Genomic DNA, 21,971 nt, shown 5'->3' with positions numbered 1-21,971 from the left:
AGATGTGTTTTGAAAGACAAGTAGAGTCCTGTCCTGTAAATATATTTAAGCCCCAGACCTGCAGAATTCAGGCAAAGCCACCAGGGCAGCCCCATGCTGAAAAACAGCTGAGCTCTGGCATGCAAGGGATAAAATACTCTCAACACTGCAGTTCCACAAAGTCTGAGATGCCAGAAAATGTCACCACACCCTGTTGAATTTATCTTTTTTCCCAAGGACTCCAGAAAGCAAAATAAGGAGAATTTGTGGGAATATTTTTAATGCTGGTTAAATCCGCTTTTGGCAGCATTTTAGATGGAAGGTTCAAAGGTCTTTAAAAGAAATCAGAGCTAGAGAGAGCCAGAAACTCAGGACTGACTACATCCTAAAGTGGGAAAATGACATCATTCCACAGAGCTGGGCAGAGAGTTTTTGAGAAAATCTGCCTCTTTTTTTGAAATGTTTTTTAGGTCAGGATGAAAATGCATCAATCTCTTCATCAGCTAGCTGGAGAAATTACAACACAGCCTCTGCGTGGAATGGAGTTGTCCTCTGGAAATGCAAATATCCAGAAGAAAAGCCTACAAAGCCTGCCATAGGCTAAATACTGAATACAAATGGGCAAAATTTGAAGTAGTATTTACATCTGGAAAAGAGAAAGGAAAACTTGACAGTACCTCTTTGTCAAGTCATCTGAAAGAGATGGTCCCTGCCCAGGGAGTAGGAACCGCAAACTGGATAAGTTAGAGCCCCAGAAGTGATGTCAGGTTTCATGAACATCAAGCTGCTTTCTGCCTCCAGGTGAAGAAACCCCATGAATTATTTTTGTTTAGATTTAACCATTTTGTTCTCACTGTCTTTCACTTGAGATAGTCCAGAGGACTCTCCACTGATCTCTGTGTTGATATGCTGCATTTTTTAAGTTGAATTGGGATTCCAAGACATTATTTCTGGCTTTATAACATTTAAAATTTATTTTCTTTCACAGTAAGGAAATTATAGAATCATGGAATCCCAGAATGGTTTGGGTTGGAAGGAATCTCAAAGCCCATCTCATTCCATCCTCCCTAAGGGCAGGGACACCTTGCATTTACCCAGGTTGCTCCAAGCCCTTTGCAACCTGGCCTCGGACACTTCCAGGGCTAGGCAAAATAATACAAAATAAAATAACTCATCTCTGCAAGGTGACAGAGGTTTTGCATCAGGCTGAGCTCTCCCTGTGAGAGATCTGGGTGTTAGATAACTCTTCCAGCTGAGCAGATCCAGCCCCAGGAGGTGTGTTTGGGTGCAATCAGGGTTTAACATGTCTCAGGGAGACAGCTGCCTCCTGGCACGTCAAAACCATGAAGGCACTAAATTGATCACTGGACTTCCATGCAGCCAAGCCCAGATCCCTGGGGGATAAAAGGGGCAGCCGAATGCTTTCCTCAGAGAGCTGCAGAGTCTCTCTGGCTGTGCGGGCCCCTTCTCTGCTGCCACAATGAACCGGACACTCAGCATGAGGGCAGGAGGTGGAGGCCGATCCTACAGCGCTGCCTCGGCCATAATTCCCAGCAGCAACAGGGCTGGCTTTAGCTCTGTGTCTGTGGCACGATCAGGAGGAGGAGGTGGCTTTGGGAGGCTCATTGGAGGAGGTGGTGGTGGCAGTTCTGGCGCTGGTGGAGGTTTTGGCAGCAGGAGCCTCTACAACCTTGGTGGTAGCAAGAGAATTTCCATCGGGGTCGGAAGCAGCTTCCGAGCTGCTTTTGGAAGTGGAGCTGCTGGTGGCTCTGGCCTGGGGGGTGGCGGCGGAGGGGGTGGCTGTGGGCTTGGCACTGGTGGAGCTGGTGGATTTGGTGGTGGAGCTGGTGGTGGCCTTGGGCTGGGGCTTGGTGGTGGAGGTGGTGGATTTGGCTTTGGTGGAGGTGCTGGTGGGCTTGGTTATGGTGGTGGTCATGGAGGTGGTGGAGGGTTTGGCTTTGGTGGACTGGGGGGTCTGGGAGGATTCCCTGTGGGTCTGGGTGGTGGCAGGAACCCCCCAGGATTTTCTGGTGGGCCATCTGGAGTGGGTACAATCCAAGAAGTGACTGTAAACCAGAGTCTACTGGCACCGCTGAACCTGGAGATAGATCCAAACATCCAACAGGTTCGGAAAGATGAGAAGGAGCAAATCAAGACCCTCAATAACAAATTTGCTTCTTTCATCGACAAGGTGAGACTTCATTGGGTGCTGTGTATCTGTGGTAGAGGAGGAGTGAGGATCTAGTAGGTACCAAAATACAGCTTCAGAGATCTCCAGTCTTTCCTCCCTGCATGTCTTTGTTAACTCCCTTAGACAATAATGTCCTTCTGAACATTGACAGAGGAGAAAACAAGACAAGAAAATTTAAGTAATGGGATTAGATCCAGGTTTTGTGCCTGGGAAATAACAGAGATTAGTTGAAATGGAGTAAGTCACTTTCGGGTCCAGGTCTAGTGGCTCAACCCAGCTCTCTCTGGGTGATGACAGCAGATGTCTTGGTCTTTGTTGTTTATTGCCTGCAAGATAAAATCCTTTTTATATTGACTCAATTGACTCAACCACTCAAGTCCTTCCTCAGCTTTTAATTGAATAAATATGTTTTATGTGTGAGCAAAAGGAAAGGCAATTAAGCCTTTTAGCATTAGTACTCAGACCTTGGCTTTAATGAAGAAAGATATGCATCTTACAAAGAAAGAAACCCCAGAGGGTGTGAAAGAAGAACTTCACTGTCTGGTGAAGAAAGAGCTGAACCCAAATTTTCTTATCATTGCTCGTTTGCTTCCTCAATCAAATTGCCTCTGAAGAGAACTGTACACTGAGGGTGGATTTGCTCAGCTACAGGTTGGGCTAACATAGCCCTGGATAATCCAGAGGATATTCCCAGCTTGGAAACTCTTAGTTCAGGAATCCTTTGGCTCCTACCATGCATCACTGCCAGTGTTGAATATTGGCTGTCAGCTCACAGGTATCTTCTGCCTAAGCCTCTTCTGCTTCCCAACGCTCAGGTTCGCTTCCTGGAACAGCAGAACAAGGTGCTGGAGACCAAATGGACCCTTCTGCAGGAGCAGGGCCAAAAAAACAATTCCAGCAAGAGCAACCTGGACCCGTTGTTTGAGGCCTACATCAACAACCTGCGGCGGCAGTTGGCCAACCTGCTCAATGAGCGGGGACGCATGGATGGGGAGCTGAAGAACATGCAGGACCTCGTGGAGGACTTCAAAAACAAGTGAGTGTGAAATGGGGTGTAAACAGTTCAGCTGAACATTGAGCAGCAGGAGTTTTCACCCAGGCTCCCCAGGGAATGGTCCCATGGCTGCCAGAGCTCCAGGAGTGTTTGGACAATGCTCTCAGGCACAGGGTGGGATTGGTGGGGTGTCCTGTGCAGGGACAGGAGTTGGACTCAAGGATCCTCATGGGTCCTTTCCAACTCAGCTGAATCTGTGATTCTATAATTCGGTAATTCTAGGATTCTGTGATTCTATAATTCTATGATTCTGTGGTTCTATGATTCTGAAATTCCATGGTTCTATGATTCATGTCAAAAAATTCAGTTTCTGAAAGGCAAACATCCAGACTGAAGGATTAATGGAAATTTCTCTAGGAAAGGGGAAAAAGTGTCTCCAGTTTGTGCTCCAACCCGTAACACAGAACATCACTAATCACCTCCAATACTCCCTGCTCAGAGGTATCTCTCCCTGCAGGACCCATTTTCCTCAACAGCACCAAAAAGGGTACATCAACATTTTTCCCATCAAAAAATGGAGATTCAGCCACCACACAGCACCTTGTGATAGCTGTGGCAAAGGAAAATCCTCTAAACCAGCTTTACCTACCTTGTTCCATCTGCATTAAGTCAAAAATGTCCTTTCAGTCTTTTGAGAAAGGGCAATCTCACACATTGGAGCTGGACAGTTCCCAGGAGGCTGATTTGGAGATTCCATCCCCAGTTCAGATCACTTTTCAGTCCTACCTGGACACTTGTTCTTCTTCCTGAGGTCTGATCCAGCACCTCTTTCCCTTTATCCCTGTAGGTATGAAGAGGAAATCAACCGGCGCACAGCAGCAGAGAACGAATTTGTGGTGCTCAAGAAGGTGGGTGAGACAGGAGGCACTGCAGATGCTGAGCCAACCCCAACCATTGCACAAACTGGGAATATCCTGAGGGGTGGGAGATCTCGTGGAGCTGCATCCTCATCCTTTAGAAGGATTTTAAATCACCATTTGTTCATAGTATTGTGGGAAAGGAATGGAGTGGCTTGTAGGAAGGAAGCAAAATCTCCTCCCACTCTGGTCCCACAACACACATAGGTGCAAAACAGACCATGTAGAGACAAAGGGGATCAGTCATGCTTGGGAATCCCAGGTACCAAGGCCAAAGAGCCAGGACCTCCCTCCTTATCCACTTCCAAATTACACACAGAACTTTTCTGGGGCAAGAGATGCCGTCTTGGTGCTCTTCCAGTGGGATGTGCCAAGCACAGCTTCTCTACCAGGAAGCAGGGAAAGGGGCAGCCTTGTCTCCAGGCTTGGCCATTTCTTGGCTGTGGCTAGGAAATTCTTCCTGGCTGAGAAGAGGATCCAAGTGCCACAGGTGTCCCTACAGCTGCTCTTTTCCAGGATGTGGATGCTGCTTACATGAACAAGGTGGAGCTGGAGGCCAAGGTGGATGCCCTGAGTGATGAACTCAACTTCCTTCGAGCTCTCTATGAGGCGGTAGGGACAAATCCATGATTCCTGTCCTGCTGTTGTCCTTGGCTGGAGAATGCCACCACTCTGAGTGTTGGGAGAGGTAAATGCAGTGCCCGTGTGCTTCCCACAGGAGCTGGCCCAGCTCAGTGCCCAAGTGTCCGACACTGCTGTCATCCTGTCCATGGACAACAACCGGGACCTGGACCTGAGCAGCATCATTGCCGAAGTCAAAGCTCAGTACGAGGACATCGCCACCCGGAGCCGCGCCGAGGCCGAGGCTTGGTACCAAACCAAGGTGAGCTGACCCATCAATGCCACACAAAATCCCTGCTGCCCCTAAGAGGGGCTGTTTGAGCCATGTCTTGTCCAGCCAGACACCTCAGATGGTTCAGGTTACATCTTCCTTCTCACGTCAGTTTGAGGAGCTGCAGGCCACGGCTGGGAAACACGGTGATGACCTGCGCAACACCAAGGGTGAAATCTCAGAGCTCAACCGGCTCATCCAGAGGATCCGCTCCGAGATAGAGAACACAAGGAACCAGGTAGGAATGGCAAAAGGAGCCAACAGAGCCCCATTCTGTTATCCCTCAACACCACAGCTCTGCTGTGCTGATCAGGGACTTTTCCAGCCTGGTTAAAGGTGTTGAATTCCCTCCTGGAACAGGCTTCACACTATAAAATTTAACTATTAAGTCATTCTTGCCAGCCTGGCATTTCAACTCCAGCCATGTTAGCTCAGCTGGAACATTTTCCATGAATGACCCAGCCAGAATAGGTTTCTTCCTTGGGTGACTCTCACCCAAAGGGAAGAGCAGCTTTCCAAGCCCCCTATCCCTTGCAGTGTGCCACCCTGCAGACGGCCATCGGAGACTCTGAGGAGCGCGGGGAGATGGCCCTCAAGGACGCCAAGGCAAAGATGATTGACCTGGAAGACGCCCTGCAGAAAGCCAAGGCTGACATGGCCCGGCAGCTCCGGGAGTACCAGGAGCTCATGAATGTCAAGTTGGCCCTGGACATTGAGATTGCGACCTACAGGAAGCTGCTGGAGGGCGAGGAGAGCAGGTGGGAGCAAAATCCTTGTGGGGATAATAGTGACTATCCCTTTTCCCATCAGAGATTGGTTCTTCTGCCTGTATCCATAATTTTGCTCTAATCTTCTCTAATCCCCCAACAGGCTCAGTGGGGAGGGACTGAACCCCATCAGCTACTGTAAGTATGACAGTTCTGGATCCCAAAGTTTGGCTTTGGGAACAAGGTTTAGGAGAAACCATGGGAAAAGGGAAGTTTTGCCCCACATAAGACTTTTGGGACCCTCTCCTGTCATTATGGGCTTTTGCAGGGGATGAAAGTTGGGTCTGAGTCCTGTGGGTCAAGGTCCTGATGACGGTGCTTCCTGGAACTGGGTGACTCCCCAGAGAAGCTGTAGCTGCCCCTTCCCTGGAAGTGTCCAAGGCCAGGTTGGACGGGGAGGGGAGCAACCTGGGATAATGGAAGAAGTCTTTGCCTATGGCAGGGATGGGATAACTTTTATGGCCCCTTCCATCCCATCCCATCCCATCCCATCCCATCCCATCCCATCCCATCCCATCCCATCCCATTCCAGATTCCATGGCTGACAAGCAGATGTCCAACCCTCTGGTTGCTTTTCATTGCAGCAGTCATCAGCTCCAGCTCCGGCATTTCTGGTGGAGCTGGCTTAGGAGGAGGATTTGGTGGACTGAGCCTGAGTGGAGGAGGTGGCGGAAGTGGTTTTGGCCTTGGAGGAGGTGGTGGAAGCAGCTTTGGTCTTGGAGGAGGTGTTGGAAATGGTTTTGGCCTTGGAGGAGGCGGCGGGAGCAGTTTCGGTCTTGGAGCTGGCAGTGGAGGAGGAGGAGGAGGAAGCTACAGTTTTGGAAGCGGAGGAGGACTTGGACTTGGGGCTGGAGGTGGATTTGGAGGAGGGAGTGGTCTGGGCACTGCTGGCAGCTACAGCCATGCCGGGGGTGGCAGCAGCACCCTGAGCACCAGTGGAGGGAATTTCAGCTCTGGAAGTGCAAAAGGCACCAACCCAGGTGTGAAAATCGTCTCCAAAACCTCCTCCAGCAAAAAGAGCATAAAAAGCCAAAGCCTGAAGAATGCCACAGAGCCCGAGTAAAGCCAAGTCCAGACCCTCCTATGGTTCCTCTGTTCCTCCTGCCCACTGTTGTCCCTCACCTCCACCCTTCCAGCTGCCCCTGCCCTGCTCCTGCTCTGTAATTCTCACACATTTGGATCTCAAGTCAAGAAAAGCAGTGGAACACACAGAAACCAGAGCTCTCCAAGTCCCTGGAACGGGAGCTAAAGGAAAACACAGGCCTAAGTGATTGTTCTGAATGGGTAATTGTTTTGGTTTTCCATTTGTTTTTAATAAGGCCAAGCAGTTTGTGATTGTGGCCACCCACAGCCATCAGCTAAAACACAGCAAAAGGCAGGGAAAGTTTTAGCTCAGTTCTGGCTTCTTCATCCCAGAAGCCCAGGGGTGGGCTGGGAATGTGTGTTTAGCTCACCCTACTTTGCCTTCACTGCTGGAATGAGCCCAACTCGCTCCTTCACAAGAGAAGCTCATCTGCATCAGAGGTCTGGGTTATTTTTCTGCTGTCTAGAAATAGTCCTGGAGGCTACTCAAAGATCCCAGGCAGTGGCTTGTAATGTCCCTCTTAAAATTTTCTTCACTCTGAGTCACTCTGGTGAGATGGAAAATCCCTTTTTCCTCCATTCACAGCCAAGTTTTGAAAGATATGATTATTCCAGATATTGCCAAGTTTTGCTGCTGAGTCAGCTCAGGCACTTGAGCCTGACCAGGGATTCAGAGCACTAATGTTGGAGCAGCAACCTGAGATCCCTCTACCCACAGATGAGAATTCAGTGTGCCACAAACTTATCAAAAATCTTTTCCCAAATCACTCTCCCATTCCTGTCCTTTCTCTTCTTAAATGAGTTTTCCACAGTGGTCCTTACATGTAAGTTTGGGGATAGTTTTTGTTAGAGGATTCACCAGCGATTGATCCAGAACCTATAAAAAAGGACTTGTTTTCTAAAGTATAGGATTTTAAAATTCTAAATAATGTCTGACACAACAAGTTCTTCAAAAGCAAGATCAGTGCTTGCTGTTAAATGGGGTTTCTGTCCTGTCCCATGCAAGGTGTTGCTGGAAGGTCTTAAAAAATTCCAAAATCCTCCAGCAATCCAAGTCCTGCTCTCTTTCCCAACGGTCTTGGTTGCAGCAAGTGGGAAAAGTCAGAGACTGCAAAAATCACACTGGAAAAGCTGCCTGAAGGGCCATGTCCACAGCTTCTGGGGGAATTCCATCATCTCTTCTCTGTGTGGATTCTTCTGCCACAAGAAAGACCTTTGGGAATCTGGGAAGTGCAGCAGGTTCCAGCCCAGTGTGTGGGAAACAAGGCAGTCGAGAGCAGGATCCCAAAGGAACTCCAGCATCCCAAATCTATTTTCCCCTTTTCCGGTGGAATTTACTCCTCCAGACTTCCACTGTGTCTTCTTATTTTTGGAAAGTACCATTATAAAAGAAAATTGCAGCTTTTTATACTTCCGTAATAGTGATGCGACTCCATGTTTCCCTTCCTCTCTCTGTTTAGAACGTGTCCAATAAAACCACATTGTAATTTATTTGTTCTTTGTATTTATCTTTTTATTCTAAACCAGAACCAGCAATAGAAAATATTTCCAACCTTCATCAGAATGAGTTGGAGGCATATTTTTTTTTTACTTCCAGGGAAAATCTTTGAAATTCTGATTAAATTATAATGAAAATCTTGAAATTGGTTGTCCCAAAATAAATTGAAGAATTGGAGAAAACTGGGGGAGAAAGAGGAGGAAGAGAAGGAGGGTGGAGGTTTATCCATAAGTGACAAGATAATTAGTCACCATTCATTTCTTAACTTATTTGGGTTAATCCAAAATATTTTCTTCCATGCAAGGGAGGGTTTGGGGCATCCAGGCAAAACCTCAGGATTCAATTTTTGCTTTCTTAAAAAGCCAGAGCAAACCCAACTGTCTGCAGGGCTCTTGGGGAGGCTTTATCTGGAAGATCTGCGTTGGGGATGGGTGCTGAAGCACAACAGCACTGATGCAGATATTTCAGTCAGTCAGTGCAAAAGGAGAATAAAACAAAGAAAAAGTGGAGAAAAAATCCTCAGCCCAATGTTATTGCAAAGCCCTTATTGAATTTCTAAGGTCCAGATGCTTTGTCTGCCCTGACCTTGCAACATCCTGGCCCTGCATAACTCTGGGCAGAAGCTGGGAAGAAGCAGGAACAGGGGAAGGAGCAGGAACACGGGAAGGAGCAGGAGCAGACATGCCAGCATGTCCTGGCAAGTTCAAAGGAGACATTTCAGCAAAACCTTTCTCAAACCCAGGTGTACCAAAACACAGCAACATCTCATCCCCTTTGCCCAGGAAATCAAAGGAGCCTCAGTGAAAGACTAAATTCAGGGATGAAACCAGATTCAGAGTCCCAGAACCCCAGAATAGTTGGGGTTGGAAGGACCATCTGGAGCTCATACAGTCCAACCCCATGCCAAGGCACAGACACATGGAGCAGGTGACACTGGAGGGTGTCCAGGTGGGCTTGGAATGTCTCCAGAGAGGGACAATCCCTGCCCTCCCAGGGCAGCTCTTCCAGGACTCTGCTACCTCCATGGAAAGAAGTTCCTCCTCATGTTGGGGTAGAATTTCTTGTGTTCCGGTTTATGGCCATGATTTCTCCCTGCCCGGGGAGGTGGTAGAATCACCATCCCTAAAGGTGTTCAGGGGTACCTGGATGAGCCTCGCAGTGCTCTGGGCTGGTGATGAGGTGGGGATCGGGCACAGATGGGACTCCATGATCCTAGAGGTCTTTTCCCACCTCAGGGATTCTGGGATCCCTGTCCTGTCACTGGGCACAACTGAACAGTCTGACACCATCTTCTTTCCACCCCTTAGATGTTCACATGGATTGATGAGAGACTCTCTCAAATGAGATATTTCAATGGACACTTGGATATTCTTATGATTGCTGGGATCCTCTCTCAGTCCCCTCTTCTCCGGACTGACCATGCCCAGCTCCTGCTATTTCTCTTCATCAAACAGGTGGTCCAGACCTCTCATCACCTTTGTGGCTTCCACTGGACTCTCTCCAGGGGCTCCTTGTCCTTCTGGAACTGTAGAGTTCAGAGCAGAACACATCACTCCAGACGTGGTCCCACCAGGGCCAAGTAGAGGGGCAGGATCCCCTCCCTGACCTGCCAGCCATGTTTTTCCCGAGGCATTCCAGGATTCCATTGAGAATTCCATTCCTTCTGATCATGAACACTGCTGGCTCATGTCATCCTTGCCTGTCATCCACCAAGACTCCTCAGTCTCTGTTGTCCAAAGGATGTTGCAGACAGGTCAAAAAAACAGTGAAGGTTAAAAATAAACTCTGAGTAGCCTCGATTTCTGACCTCACCAAATTGCACAGGCTGGGTGTGAGGATTTAACACAGCTCATGACAACCCAGCCTTAACCAACCTGGAGAGTTTTTAACATCTTTTTTCCAGTCCCTTCTGAAAAAATAGCAAATCAGAGCCCAGAGGCAGCTGAGCTCCTGCAGATAGGAGCCCTGTTCCTCCTCCCATTTCTCTGCAGTGCTCTCACCCCCCAGACAATCCCCCATGACATGTCCTGCCTCTTCACAGGGAACTGTCCCACCTGAGGGGCCAGCACAGCCCTCCTGCAGCCCTCAGCACCTGCAGTGGGACGCTACATGTGAGTGACACAAACTGAGAAAAGAAAGTGTGAGTGACTCTGAGATTCCACAAGAATTTTCCTTGTTTTGTGCCTAAACTATCCTTTGCTTTGCTTTTCCAAATCCTTTGTAATAGTCAACTTAATTGCCATTGTCTGCAGTAACAGGCTTTCCTAGAAGAGCTGGGGAAGTAATGATTCCCTTCCACATGAATCCTTTCCCTCTACTTTAATTAAAACCTGTGCTCCTGTTCCCAGGTGTGACTTTGCATAAGCAATTTGGGAGTCAAAGGCAAGTTCCCTGCCTGGCCCCTGTCCGCAGGCTCCTGGCACAGTTGTGCCAGTTCACATGGGCAGGCATAGGAAAGCAAATCTCCATGGATCTGCCATGCTTGGAGCAGAGTTTATTTATTTTCAGTAACACTGTGTTATTTTCAGCACCCAGAGGTCTCATGGCTGAGGTTGCTGCTGCTGTGAAATCGGGAGCCACTGGGTTTGGACGGAGCCAGGGGTGAAGTTTTCCCAGCAAAATGCTGCATTTCCAGCAGGATATTCCCACATCTCCACTCCCAGGGTGAGAGCACCCCCTTGCTACAGCCCAGCCGCCTCCCGGTTGCGGGAGGGATTTTGGATCAGCCTGTTTGGGGATCAGCTCCGATCGCGCCCGCAGTGACTCACTATCAGAATCGGGAGCGTCCTAAGGAGATGGGAGTTGGGAGCGCTGCTGATTGCAAGGAGACAAAACCCAATCAAACCAAACCCGACCAAACCAAACGAAACCAAACCAAACCCCTCCTGCTCAGGCTCTTTCAAGTTCCCAGACAGAAAAAAAGCAGTGGTTGGAAACACATCAACACAAACAAGCTCTGAGACGCAGCCGATCCACTTAAACTCCTCCTTTTGGATGGAGCTCCTGCACTTTTTGCTCACGTAGATGAATTTGGGAATTTTTTTGGTTGAGCTGCTCAGGGTCTCATCTCTCTGTCTTTCACTATTACTTCACCTGGCCAAGGTGGGCAGCCTTGGCCAGTGGGCAGAATCCAGTTCACAAAAGTGAGGGGGAGGCATTTTGAGTGGGAATGAGGGGATTTCTTCTCCTGTATCTCGTGTCCAGCTCTTCATGGACACAAGTGAAGGAACCCCAGCTCTCAGGCCTTTATAAGACCCAGATTCATTGTGGTGGTTGAAACTCCTGCACAAGGGTTCATCCAGTAACAACATCAAGAGGCAAAAGCTGTTTTAGAAAGTTTTTCCAACTGTGTGATCTCAGTGGAGTGAAGGAGGGGCTGGGAAGGAAAGTGTGTGAATTCCCCTCCACAGAACATCTTTTAGAGCCAACAATGACGTGGAAACTGTTGGATAAATATAAGGGGGGGGCGGAGGGAGGCAGAAAAAGTGATAAAAATACCACTTCAGATGCAGCTTTTGAACCCTGAGCCTAACAAGGAGGTACTATAGAGCCACAATAATTTCAAGCAGTTTTTTAGTAGTATTTTATAAATCTCTATTAAGGAAAGTACTATTTAATCTATTTTGATGTGATTTTGGAAAAAGCATTTACTTGCTGTCTTTCAAAATTGTGTTAACTAATTCCCCACATGCCCCTGGAATGAGGGTAGATGCTTTTTGGTAAGACCCCAGAAAATACTGCCATGACACAACTTCCACTCAGTTCATCTCCTCAAGCCCATGACATCCAAAAAAAAAAAAAAATCAAACTTGAATGTTAAAAAAAAAGCACAATATCAGCAGTGATCATTAAAATCACCTTCAGACCCAACTTTCCCGAGCCAACAACAGGACACGCATTGCCAGTCACAGAGCTGGAAACCTTGGAAAAGTCCCTATTTTTCTTGCCTATGCAACGTGTTAAACCTGAAAATGCGACTTGCAAAATCTTCGCTTTGCTCAAGCGAGCAAGTCCTTGTCTCGCCTGAGGGAAAGCAGCTCCCAGGGTCTTGGGAATCATGTTGCATCCTGCCCTGAGTGCAGACCTCGTCCCATTCAATGCTAATTCCATGACTCAGAGCGGCGGCTTTGGTGGAGGGGGGAGCTCCCTCTCGCCGTTACTTTCCTGCCTGCAAACAATGCATTTTTCAGCGCCTTGCCATAGCTGAGGTGTGTTTGACAAGGCAAGTTGCTGCAAGGCACGTCAAGTTCTGAATTCCCGTGCCAAGTTTTCCAAGCAGATAAAAGAGGAGGCTCCCAAGCTCTCCCATTACAGGGGTTTCTGTCTCCATTGCCCTCTGCTCTTTTCCTGCTGCGCAGCCTTTTTCAGTTTTCCTCTCTCCTACTCTTTGTCTTCCCAACTGAACCAGCCATGAGCCGTATCTCTTTCAGATCATCTACTGGAGGGGGCATGAGGGGCTTTAGCTCAGGCTCTGCTATTGTAGGAGGTAGTGGTGGTGGGACCAGAAGCAGCTTTAGCTCCGTCTCTGTCTCCAGAGTTGGAGGAGGAAGAGCTGGAGGTGGAGGAGGCTTTGGAGCTGGCGGTGGCTTCGGCAGCAGAAGTCTCTATAACTTGGGTGGAAGCAAGAGAATTTCCTACAGCTCGGTCGGTGGAGGTCTACGGAGTGGAGCCGGGGGCGGATATAGCTTCGGTCTTGGCTATGGTGGCGGAGCAGGCGCTGGCTTTGGCTTAGGAGGAGCCGGTGGTGGTGGTGGCTACGGGCTGGGAAGTGGATTTGGGCTGGGAGGGCCCGGATTTGGTGGCCGAGGTGGCCCCGGGTTCCCTGTTTGCCCACCTGGTGGCATCCATGAAGTGACTGTCAACCAGAGCCTCCTGGCACCCCTTAAGCTGGATATCGATCCGGAAATCCAGAAAGTGCGAACACAGGAGAGGGAGCAGATCAAGACCCTCAACAACAAATTTGCCTCCTTCATTGACAAGGTGAGAGTTTGGTCTGAACCATCGAGCCACGCATGCTATCAGTTGCCTCGGGAAAAAACTTCAGGAAGAAACTTCATTTGGATTTAGGGACTTGCCTGAACTGATCCCAGCCGACAAACAACATGGGCTTGGCTGAAAACTAAAAACTGTTTTATGTTTCCTCTTAGCAAGGATGAGTTTTTCAGCATCTTTATATTATAGATAAAGTACTTCTCTCTCTTCCTCGTAAAAACAATCCTGGGGTGGATGAATCTTCTACTCTACAATGGGATACAACCAGTTTAAACCAGTAAGGTGGGCTGAACGTCTACTGGGGGGAGAAAATTAAGTTGGAAGAACGGGTGTTTGGCCTGATTAAAACTCCTGAAAAAAATCTTGCTAAACATCTCCAGAAGCTTCCAACACTTTTAAGAATCCAACGCCCTAAACTGGTACACTCCTAATAATTTCCTTCTGATTGTCCCAACACCTCTGGACCTTTTCTGTTGATGATTCCACCTTTTCCTGGCAGTTGTGAGGTTTTTCGCATATGTCCCTGGTTTTGTTTCTCCCCAGGTGCGCTTTTTGGAGCAGCAGAACAAGGTGCTGGAGACCAAGTGGACCCTCCTCCAAGAGCAGGGTCACACTGTCACCAGGAAGTCCCTGGAGCCCATTTTCGAAGCCTACATCAACAACCTCCGGCGGCAGCTCGACAGCCTGATGGGAGAGAGGGGCCGGCTGGACTCCGAGCTCCGGAGCATGCAGGACATGGTGGAAGACTTCAAGAACAAGTAAGGGATCCCGCTCTGCAGCGTGAGTCATTCCAGCCAGGAAAATCTGGGCTGGTGCTCGTTCCTGCTGGTGCACACTTGATGTTTGATCCGGGTTCCTCTTCCCAGCATAAAATATGTTCCCAGAATTACCCCTTGTTATTTTACACTTATCACAGGCAAGGTCAGTGTTTAGCACAGAATTCCTGGGGAACTGCTCCAGCACAACAGAGGTCACAGTCTGATCCCTGGACTTTCCTGAAATAATATACCAGGAGACAGAAAAAATAGTAAATTGTGAGGATAATAGACAGGCAAAACCAGAAATGTAGCAAATAAACTTCCAGCTCCAAAAATCCCCCATTTCCCATTCTGTGAAGGAAATTTCCAGAGGGTCCAGGTGACTGGGATTGCTCGGGCTCGCTCAGCTCCCATCACTTGGAAGATGATCAGCCCTTTGTCAAAAATTTCCCTGGGGAGGGCATTAACCTCCTGCTGGGATCCAGTGGAGGGGGGATGGATCATTCTCAGGACATGCCAATCAGCACCTGCTGCCTGGAGGGGATTTTTTTGGGGGGATTTTTAGGTGAGGCCATTGACTTTTATTTGGCTGAGAACAAACAATATGTCCCTTCTTCAACCAGTCCTGGCTGAAAATTTGAGAATCACCCTGCAGGGCTGGAATATGTTAATATTAGGTAGTTAAGCATGGGAAGAGACAGATTTTTAGGAGTGGGACTGGGAAGACAACACTTAGATCCAACAGGAGGGACTGGCAGAACTTCTGGTGTGGTTTTGGGTGCTTTTGAGGTCTTGAAATGTGTTCTGGGCTTTTAGAAATACTGGTTAGGCCCCAAATTATGAATTCTACAGTCTGGATTTCAGAATTACCTCCTGGGAAAGAGAACACATTTTGTTTTAAGTCTAGAGTTTGTTCCCAGTCCACTGGCTTATTCCCACCTCTTCCTTTGTCCAGTAAGAGATCCAGCTGCGGGGAAAACTCTGCCAATATTGGTGAGAGGACTGGCATGAATCTGCCTTTGAAAGCCAGGTTTTGTCTCAATAGCCTGCATGTTTTGTCTACTTTCTAGCTAAGCCCTGCCCTGATTATCTGATGAGAGAATGTTGCTCAGAGCCATAGAAAGTTCCACAGAACCACTGTCAGAGCAGTAATGATCCTCTCTTGCACAACCATGGAGTTTTTTGTTTTAATTAAATGCTGCAGTGGGTTCTTCAGAGTCATTAGCATTATTATAATATCAAATACCCAATGATTGCTTTATTATACATTTGTAGGCATTGCAGTGCAGCTTTGTTGAAAGTCTTTTGCATAACTTTGCTTGGAGCGAAGGTCACCAGGAATGGCTGCTCCTGCTTCCTGCCAAAACGGGCTCTGAATCTGCACATTTATGTATGAGCTTGACTTTATGGGCAGTGATTAAAATATATTAATTTAACTGGGACTACTCACACCACGGAGTCCCACAGTTCAAAGACACTAATATTTGCTCTGCGTCTGCTCTGGATAAACAAGTGGGAGTTGGGAACATATCCATGAGCCACAACTGATGATTTGGGAATGAGGCACTCCCACCTCTTCATTCCATCCAATCCCCCTCACTCTTTTATCCTGGCAGATATGAAGATGAGATCAACCGGCGCACAGGTGCTGAGAACGAGTTCGTGGTCCTCAAGAAGGTGACTGGGTTGGGAATTATGGGCCAGGAAATGGAATTAACTCACCTTGCAGAGTTCAAGCAAGACTTGGTGGGAGTTGGGGTCCTTCACCCTCACGACTGGGTCAAGCTGGGAGATCAGCACATGCTGGGCTGGGTCCTCCTGAGGCCAGGAATGGGCACAACCTTCTCTGTGCCAACAGGGCTGCCCTGTTTTCTGGTCTCTTGCGGCTCAGCTCAATTCAGTCTCTGGTCACGTCCTTGTGAGTCAGAGCTTTGCCTTCTGCCCATGAACCTGGTTCTGGCTCACAGTCAATGTCCAGCTTTACATTAAAAAATACCTTGATCACAGGGACTTAAAAATGAACCAAAGGAACTGCTGGCAGTGGCACAGGTTGCCTAGGGGAGCTGTGGCTGCCCCATCCTTGGAAGAGTCCAAGTCAGTATGGTCTGTGGAAGATGTCTCTGCCCATGGCAGGGGTGGGAATTGAATGAGCTTTCATGTCCCTTTCAACCCAAATAATTCCATGATTCTATGAATAACAGACCTGAAGCAGACATGGTCCCATTGGTGTCCTGAAGCCCCTTTGTGTTCTGGTTTCTTTAGAAACCATTGGTATCCTCTCTTTAGGACGTGGATGGTGCCTACATGAACAAGGTTGAGCTCCAGGGCAAGGCCGATGCGCTGGCAGAGGAAATCAACTTCCTGAGAGCTCTGTATGAAGCGGTGAGTGGTTCCTGGAGAGCATCCCCCAGCTCCTGCCCCATGGATCCCACACCCAGGGCTCTATGGGACCAGAGGAGAAGGTGGTCCCAACCTTTTGGGAATGATAATGCAGAAATAAGTTACAAAATGGAGATGGAGCAAGGAAATACAAAAAACCATCTTGGCGGGGAGGACTCCCAAATCACCTCATCTCTGTGGTTTCCACCATGGACACCAGATCATTAACTCCATTTTTTGCATCTTCTGCAGGAGTTGTCTCAGATGCAGCAGCAAGTGTCTGACACCTCCGTGGTGCTGTCCATGGATAACAACCGGAACCTGGACCTCAACAGCATCATTGCCGAGGTCAAGGCGCAGTACGAGGACATCGCCAACCGGAGCCGTGCCGAGGCCGAGGCTTGGTACCAGAACAAGGTGGGTAACCGGGGTGACAGACTGATTTCTGTGGTCAGAAATGATCAGAAATTATTTCCCATCAGTTGAGGGGAGACAGGGATGAGATGTTCAAAAGTTTTGACTTTGGGCTCACAGAGTCACTGGCAGAACTGGCCTTAAACACTTCCCCTTCCAGGTTCTTGTAGGTGATAATGCCCAGGTCCTCTGTGCCATCAGGCACTGCCTTCCCAGCAGATATTGAGAGTAAAGAGAAAGTGCCGTTATTGCATGGGCAGATTTCAGAGAAATCTTGTCCCTTTAATCCTCATCCAGACCTGCACTTTGTCCCCTGAAGTCCCCTCAGCTTTCCCTGAACTCCAAGTGCTCACCAGTGCTTTCCTCCTTTCCCTGCACCAGTATGAGGAGCTCCAGGTCTCTGCTGGGAGACACGGGGATGACCTGAGGAACACCAAGATTGAGATTTCAGAGATCAACCGGATGGTCCAGAGGCTGCGGAATGAGATCGACAGCGTGAAGAAACAGGTAGGAGAGGGATGGTCCTGCAGAGCAGGAGGAGGTGGGTGGGAGGTGATGGTGGTCAGACACAGCAGGAAGAGCCAGGTCCCATCAGGAGCCCTCAGTGACATCCTGGGGGCCATCAGGCACTGTCCACAACCCCCCAGCAACAGAGAGAGTGGTTTGGGGAGCCCAAATTAAACAACTGCCTGTTCTGCCCACCCCCAGTGTGCCAACCTCCAAGCAGCCATCGCTGAGGCCGAGGAGCGCGGGGAGATGGCCCTCAAGGATGCCAAGGCCAAGCTGACCGAGCTGGAGGATGCCCTGCAGAAAGCCAAGGCTGACCTGGCCCGGCAGCTCCGGGAATACCAGGAGCTCATGAACGTCAAGCTGGCCCTGGACATCGAGATCGCGACCTACAGGAAGCTGCTGGAGGGCGAGGAGAGCAGGTGAGGACATGTGGACCTTCTTGGGGTCAACCAGCTCTTCCTGAGGGGCTGGAGCACCAGGGCAGACAGACAGGTGGTTGAAGTGGTGAACTTTGTAGGCAAAGTTTTGTTTCTCCAGCTCTTGGCACCTGATACTGATAGAAATGAGCACTGTCACCTTTCACCTGTAACACAGACACACCCCACCCTACTGAAGGCCATGCAGGCCTAATTAGATGGTCTCATGGACAAGGTTTTGGCATTATTGTTCACTTTCCCCTTTCCCAACAGGCTTGCTGGAGAAGGAGTCGGATCTGTCAGTGTCTGTGAGTATGATCTCCCTTCCACCTCTTCATATCCCCCTCCTCCCACCTCTTTGTACCTGCCTCCCACCCACCCCTCACCAAGGGGGTGACGCTGCAGATCTCCCTACCTCGGGAGTCCAGCTGTCCCCTGACACGGGTGCTCCTGGTTCGTTCCAGCCGTGGTCAGCAGCTCCAGCGGGATGGGCTACGGCGGCGGGAGCTGCCTGGGCCTGGGCGGGGGGCTCGGCATGGGCGGTGGCGGCGGCAGCAGCAGCTACACCATGAGCAGCAGCGGCTTTGGAGGCGGCAGCGGAGGCTTCGGCGGCGGCAGCGGAGGCTTCGGCGGGGGCAGCGGAGGCTTCTCCGGGGGGCTCAGCTATGGTGGAGGCAGCTCCTTCAGCTCTGGGAGCAGCCGGGGCGTCAACACCAGCACGGGAGGCAGTGTCAGGATCGTTTCCAAGACCACCACCAGCAAAAAGACCATCAGATAAGGCTGGCAAGCACATGGCCGTCAGCAATTCCGGCCTCTGCCCTGCAGATCATGGTGTAAATAGCTGCGCTAGAGCCTCTCCTTCCTCCGTCCTTCACCTCTGGGGCAGCAGGGGGGACCAGGACCCCTCTGTGAGAATCTGGAGCACCTTTGGCTGAAGCACAGGTTGTAACAGGTCACTGGCCAGGCATGGACCCCGTGGTGCCCCTCTGTCAGCAAGCCCTTGCTCTCTCCTCCAAGTCAGGCATTCAAAGGGAAATGGAAGCACTATGGAACAGGGACAACCATTTCGTTCATCCCATTCCAAGGGTGAATCACAGCCTTGTGGAACCACAGTCCCAGGTCCTTAGCAGTGAAAACACCTCCATGAGGCTCTAAAAGCCTCTGCCCCCCAGCACATGTTACAACCTCCAAAGGTTTTGTCTGCAATTCAAGGTTGCTTCCAGCCCCTTCTGTTTTCTCCAGCACTTATGGGAAAGGTTTTTGCTTTGTGTGTATAAGATTTTTAGCTACTCATCCTCGTGGCTGCAGCCTCCTCACTTCCCTGCCTAACCAACTGTAAGGTCCAATAAAAGAGCATTTGTAATTTTTAAACTCTGCTGGGTTTTGGCTTTTCTTCCCTTGTCCTGTTGTGGGTGTTGGTCTGTGCTGCGTCCCTGCTGCACTGGGGACACCCTGAGGGCAGTTCCTGAGACGGGATTGGCTCCTTGAGGAAACAAAATTCAGTTTTAGGACTTGGGCTCTAGGACAAACTGGGGCAAATGGAAAGGAGGGTGAGATGAGCAACCTGGTCTATGGAAGGTGCCCCTGCCCGTGGCATGTGGGTGGAACTGGATGGGCTTTAAGGTCCCTTCCAACCCAAACTATTCCATGATTGTCTGGATGGAAAACTGAGGCACACGAAGGAAAAGCTGCCTCAGAACAGAGCCAAAAGCTGGATGAAGCCCACTGCAGTGGTTAACTGCAAAGTTGCCATTTCTGCCTGTCACTGCAGGAGGAAGGAAGGGCACGGAATTGGGGAAAGGGAAGGTGATTCCCAAGGGTTTATTTGGGATTCATGGGCTGGCTCATGCAGGGCATGGCTCAGCCATTAGCTTGTACAAACAGGAGTAAATTGTACATCAGAGGAGCCCACCTCTGGCATCAGCACCATGGCAAGGACACAAGAGAGATTGGCACACAGCAGGGAGGGCTTGGAGCAGGTGGGTATTACCCTGGTTGGGAAGAGCAGCTGCAAGGGCAGGCACAGGGCGAGGCACCCAAAATCTGCACACACACAGTTTGCGCAGTGAGGTTTCTCTGGGATGTGCAAATATCCCATGAAAGATCCTGGCTGCTCATCTGCGGGGGCAGTTTCAGGGCCTCAGGTTCATTTGGAGTGGACCCAAGGTCTGCCAAGGTGCCCACAGCACTTCAGTCTCCCAGTTCCCACCCAGCTGCCCGGGAGATTTCCATGACCTGCCTGGGTGGGGGGTCTCAGCCGAGATGTCATACCAGCCCCGGGCTCCCTCCTGTGGCTCCACAGGCATCTCCTGGTCCCTGCCAGTGCCAGGTGTGGATCCCGGCAGGAATGGGAAGCACCAGGCAAGGTGGGAATCCAGCCCCCATGGCAGGACAAGAGACATGGGCAAAGAAAGAGCCAGGGCAGAAGGGGGGCAGATGAGGAATGTCCCACAGCCCTTTGAGAATGCTGGTCCCAAAAGGAAATGGTCAGCGCCCATCAACCCATCCCTCAATCCCTGCAACCTCCAGCCAGGGGTGGAGAGGAGAGGGGCTGTAAGCCACGTCTGCCAGAAAAAGCCCCTTGTGCAACATTCCAGAGCTGCTTTCCAGGGAAAAGCCTCCAAGCTCCCACACCAAGGGGACCCCCTCATCCATCACCTGGTGCAGGTGTGAGAATCCCAGCCAAGCCAGCCGAGCATCTCCAGCAGGTGGGGACCCAGAGCAGGGAAAGGGATGGTCCCGCCCAATGGTCCTGTGGTGGGGTGAACATCCTGAGACTCCACTCCGGCACCTGTAAAGGGCCATGGAATGATGTCTTGGGAGAGCTGGGACAGCCCATTTGCACCAGAGGAGGTTTTATGGTGGGTGGATGGTTGGGCTCCATTAATTGAAGAGTTTCACCCACTTTTCAAGCATCTGGCCTTGTTTCTTAGAATGATTTGAGGGAATGGGGACAAGCTGCCAGAGCTGAGGTGGTGGTTGGAGGCAGAGCAGCCCAATTTGTTGGGTTTTATTACTGAAAATGTCAAATCTGATGGTTTTAATCCAAGTTGCACAACACGTTGGACCATTTGCCACATCAACACATGGGTCCACCACCAATGAACCGTCCATGAAACATCTTTGCCAAATTCTTACCCATCCCCATGGCACCAGAACAGCTCCTAAGCCTCCGTGAGCCAGTGCTGGGTCTGTCTCCTGCACTCTGAGGGTGAGGATGCAGCCAAAAAAGCCCTGAGCAGCTCTGTGTGTTTTCTGTTTCCAGTGAAGTGTTCTAAGAGCCCATCCTGGCACGTCTTCCTTGTGAATTTGCAGAGCAGATGCAAAAAACTGTATTCAACTTCCACCCTCCTGATTTGCAGAGACCTGAAAAATTTGACATATTCAAGTCAAATGTGACATGTGATATTAGCAGCCACCAAAACACCAGGTGAAACATTTTCTAAAACCCAGCATTTAATTTCAACATTTCCTACAGGAATGATCTTGTCCCAAAACACTGAACCAACTCCCCTTAACAATTCCAAAATGAAACTTTGCAGCTTTTTTTGACTCAAAAGCAGAATTTCCATCAAAGAAAATTATTTTAATTTGCAAATTGTTTATTTGCACAGGCTGTAAATGAAACAAGACACGAAATGCCTGCAGGGAAGGCAACACAGGATGCAGCAAATCCAGAGTGGAACAATATTCCCAGCTGCCATCTGCTCAGCTGGAGCAACATTTGGCTGCCCAAAGCAGTTGGAGGTCAGGAATGGAACCAATCCCTTGGGACAGCTGAGTGGTAAATAAACACGAGGCCCCCTGGAATCGCTGCCCTATGACTGGATCCACTTTACAGGACATATGGATAATCCTTGTTTGTCTTCCCAGCTCCTTGTGCTGATCCAGGTTTGTTTTAAGAGGGAGAATTTAAGCTCCACACCTGCACTGTGGGTCTTCAGAAGGAAAACCAAGCCAGGAGCAGGATGGAGCTGAGGGATGTGGAATGTGCACAGAGCTTGCTAAAACTGTGGGACTCCCCAGCCACACCATTTCCAGGGCTCTGTGTTTTTTACTGAGAGAATAGATGTGCCCCAGGGCCAGGAGAAAGGATGGGATAGGACAAATACCCTGTGACCACCATCAGCCTTTGGAGTTCATGTTTTCATGTGGGGTCACAGCCCCAGCAGCCCAGCCCA

At 49.7% G+C, this 21,971-nt stretch overlaps 2 protein-coding genes across 2 annotated transcripts; both read left to right on the top strand.

Moving 5' to 3' along the window:
* Window positions 1–1,459: 1,459 nt before the first annotated feature.
* Window positions 1,460–6,803, top strand: LOC120500619 (keratin, type II cytoskeletal cochleal-like). Its single transcript, XM_039705753.1, has 10 exons — window positions 1,460–1,742; window positions 2,001–2,170; window positions 2,986–3,206; window positions 4,012–4,072; window positions 4,598–4,693; window positions 4,800–4,964; window positions 5,086–5,211; window positions 5,511–5,731; window positions 5,844–5,878; window positions 6,325–6,803. The coding sequence occupies exons 1-10, from the start codon at window positions 1,460–1,462 to the stop codon at window positions 6,801–6,803; spliced, it is 1,857 nt and encodes a 618-aa protein (XP_039561687.1).
* Window positions 6,804–12,651: 5,848 nt separating this feature from the next.
* On the top strand, window positions 12,652–18,853 carry LOC120500615 (keratin, type II cytoskeletal 6A-like). Its single transcript, XM_039705748.1, has 9 exons — window positions 12,652–13,301; window positions 13,857–14,071; window positions 15,688–15,748; window positions 16,358–16,453; window positions 16,703–16,867; window positions 17,246–17,371; window positions 17,573–17,793; window positions 18,064–18,098; window positions 18,255–18,853. Exons 1-9 carry the CDS (start codon window positions 12,732–12,734, stop codon window positions 18,566–18,568), a joined length of 1,803 nt encoding a protein of 600 aa, XP_039561682.1. The 5' UTR covers window positions 12,652–12,731; the 3' UTR covers window positions 18,569–18,853.
* The last annotated feature ends 3,118 nt before the right edge of the window (window positions 18,854–21,971 follow it).

Source organism: Passer montanus, unplaced genomic scaffold, assembly GCF_014805655.1.
Source record: "Passer montanus isolate IOZ18808 unplaced genomic scaffold, ASM1480565v1 scaffold183, whole genome shotgun sequence".
Lineage (NCBI taxonomy): Eukaryota > Metazoa > Chordata > Aves > Passeriformes > Passeridae > Passer > Passer montanus.
The sequence above is the reverse complement of the archived record's forward strand: the minus strand, read 5'-3'. Positions and strand labels throughout refer to the sequence as shown.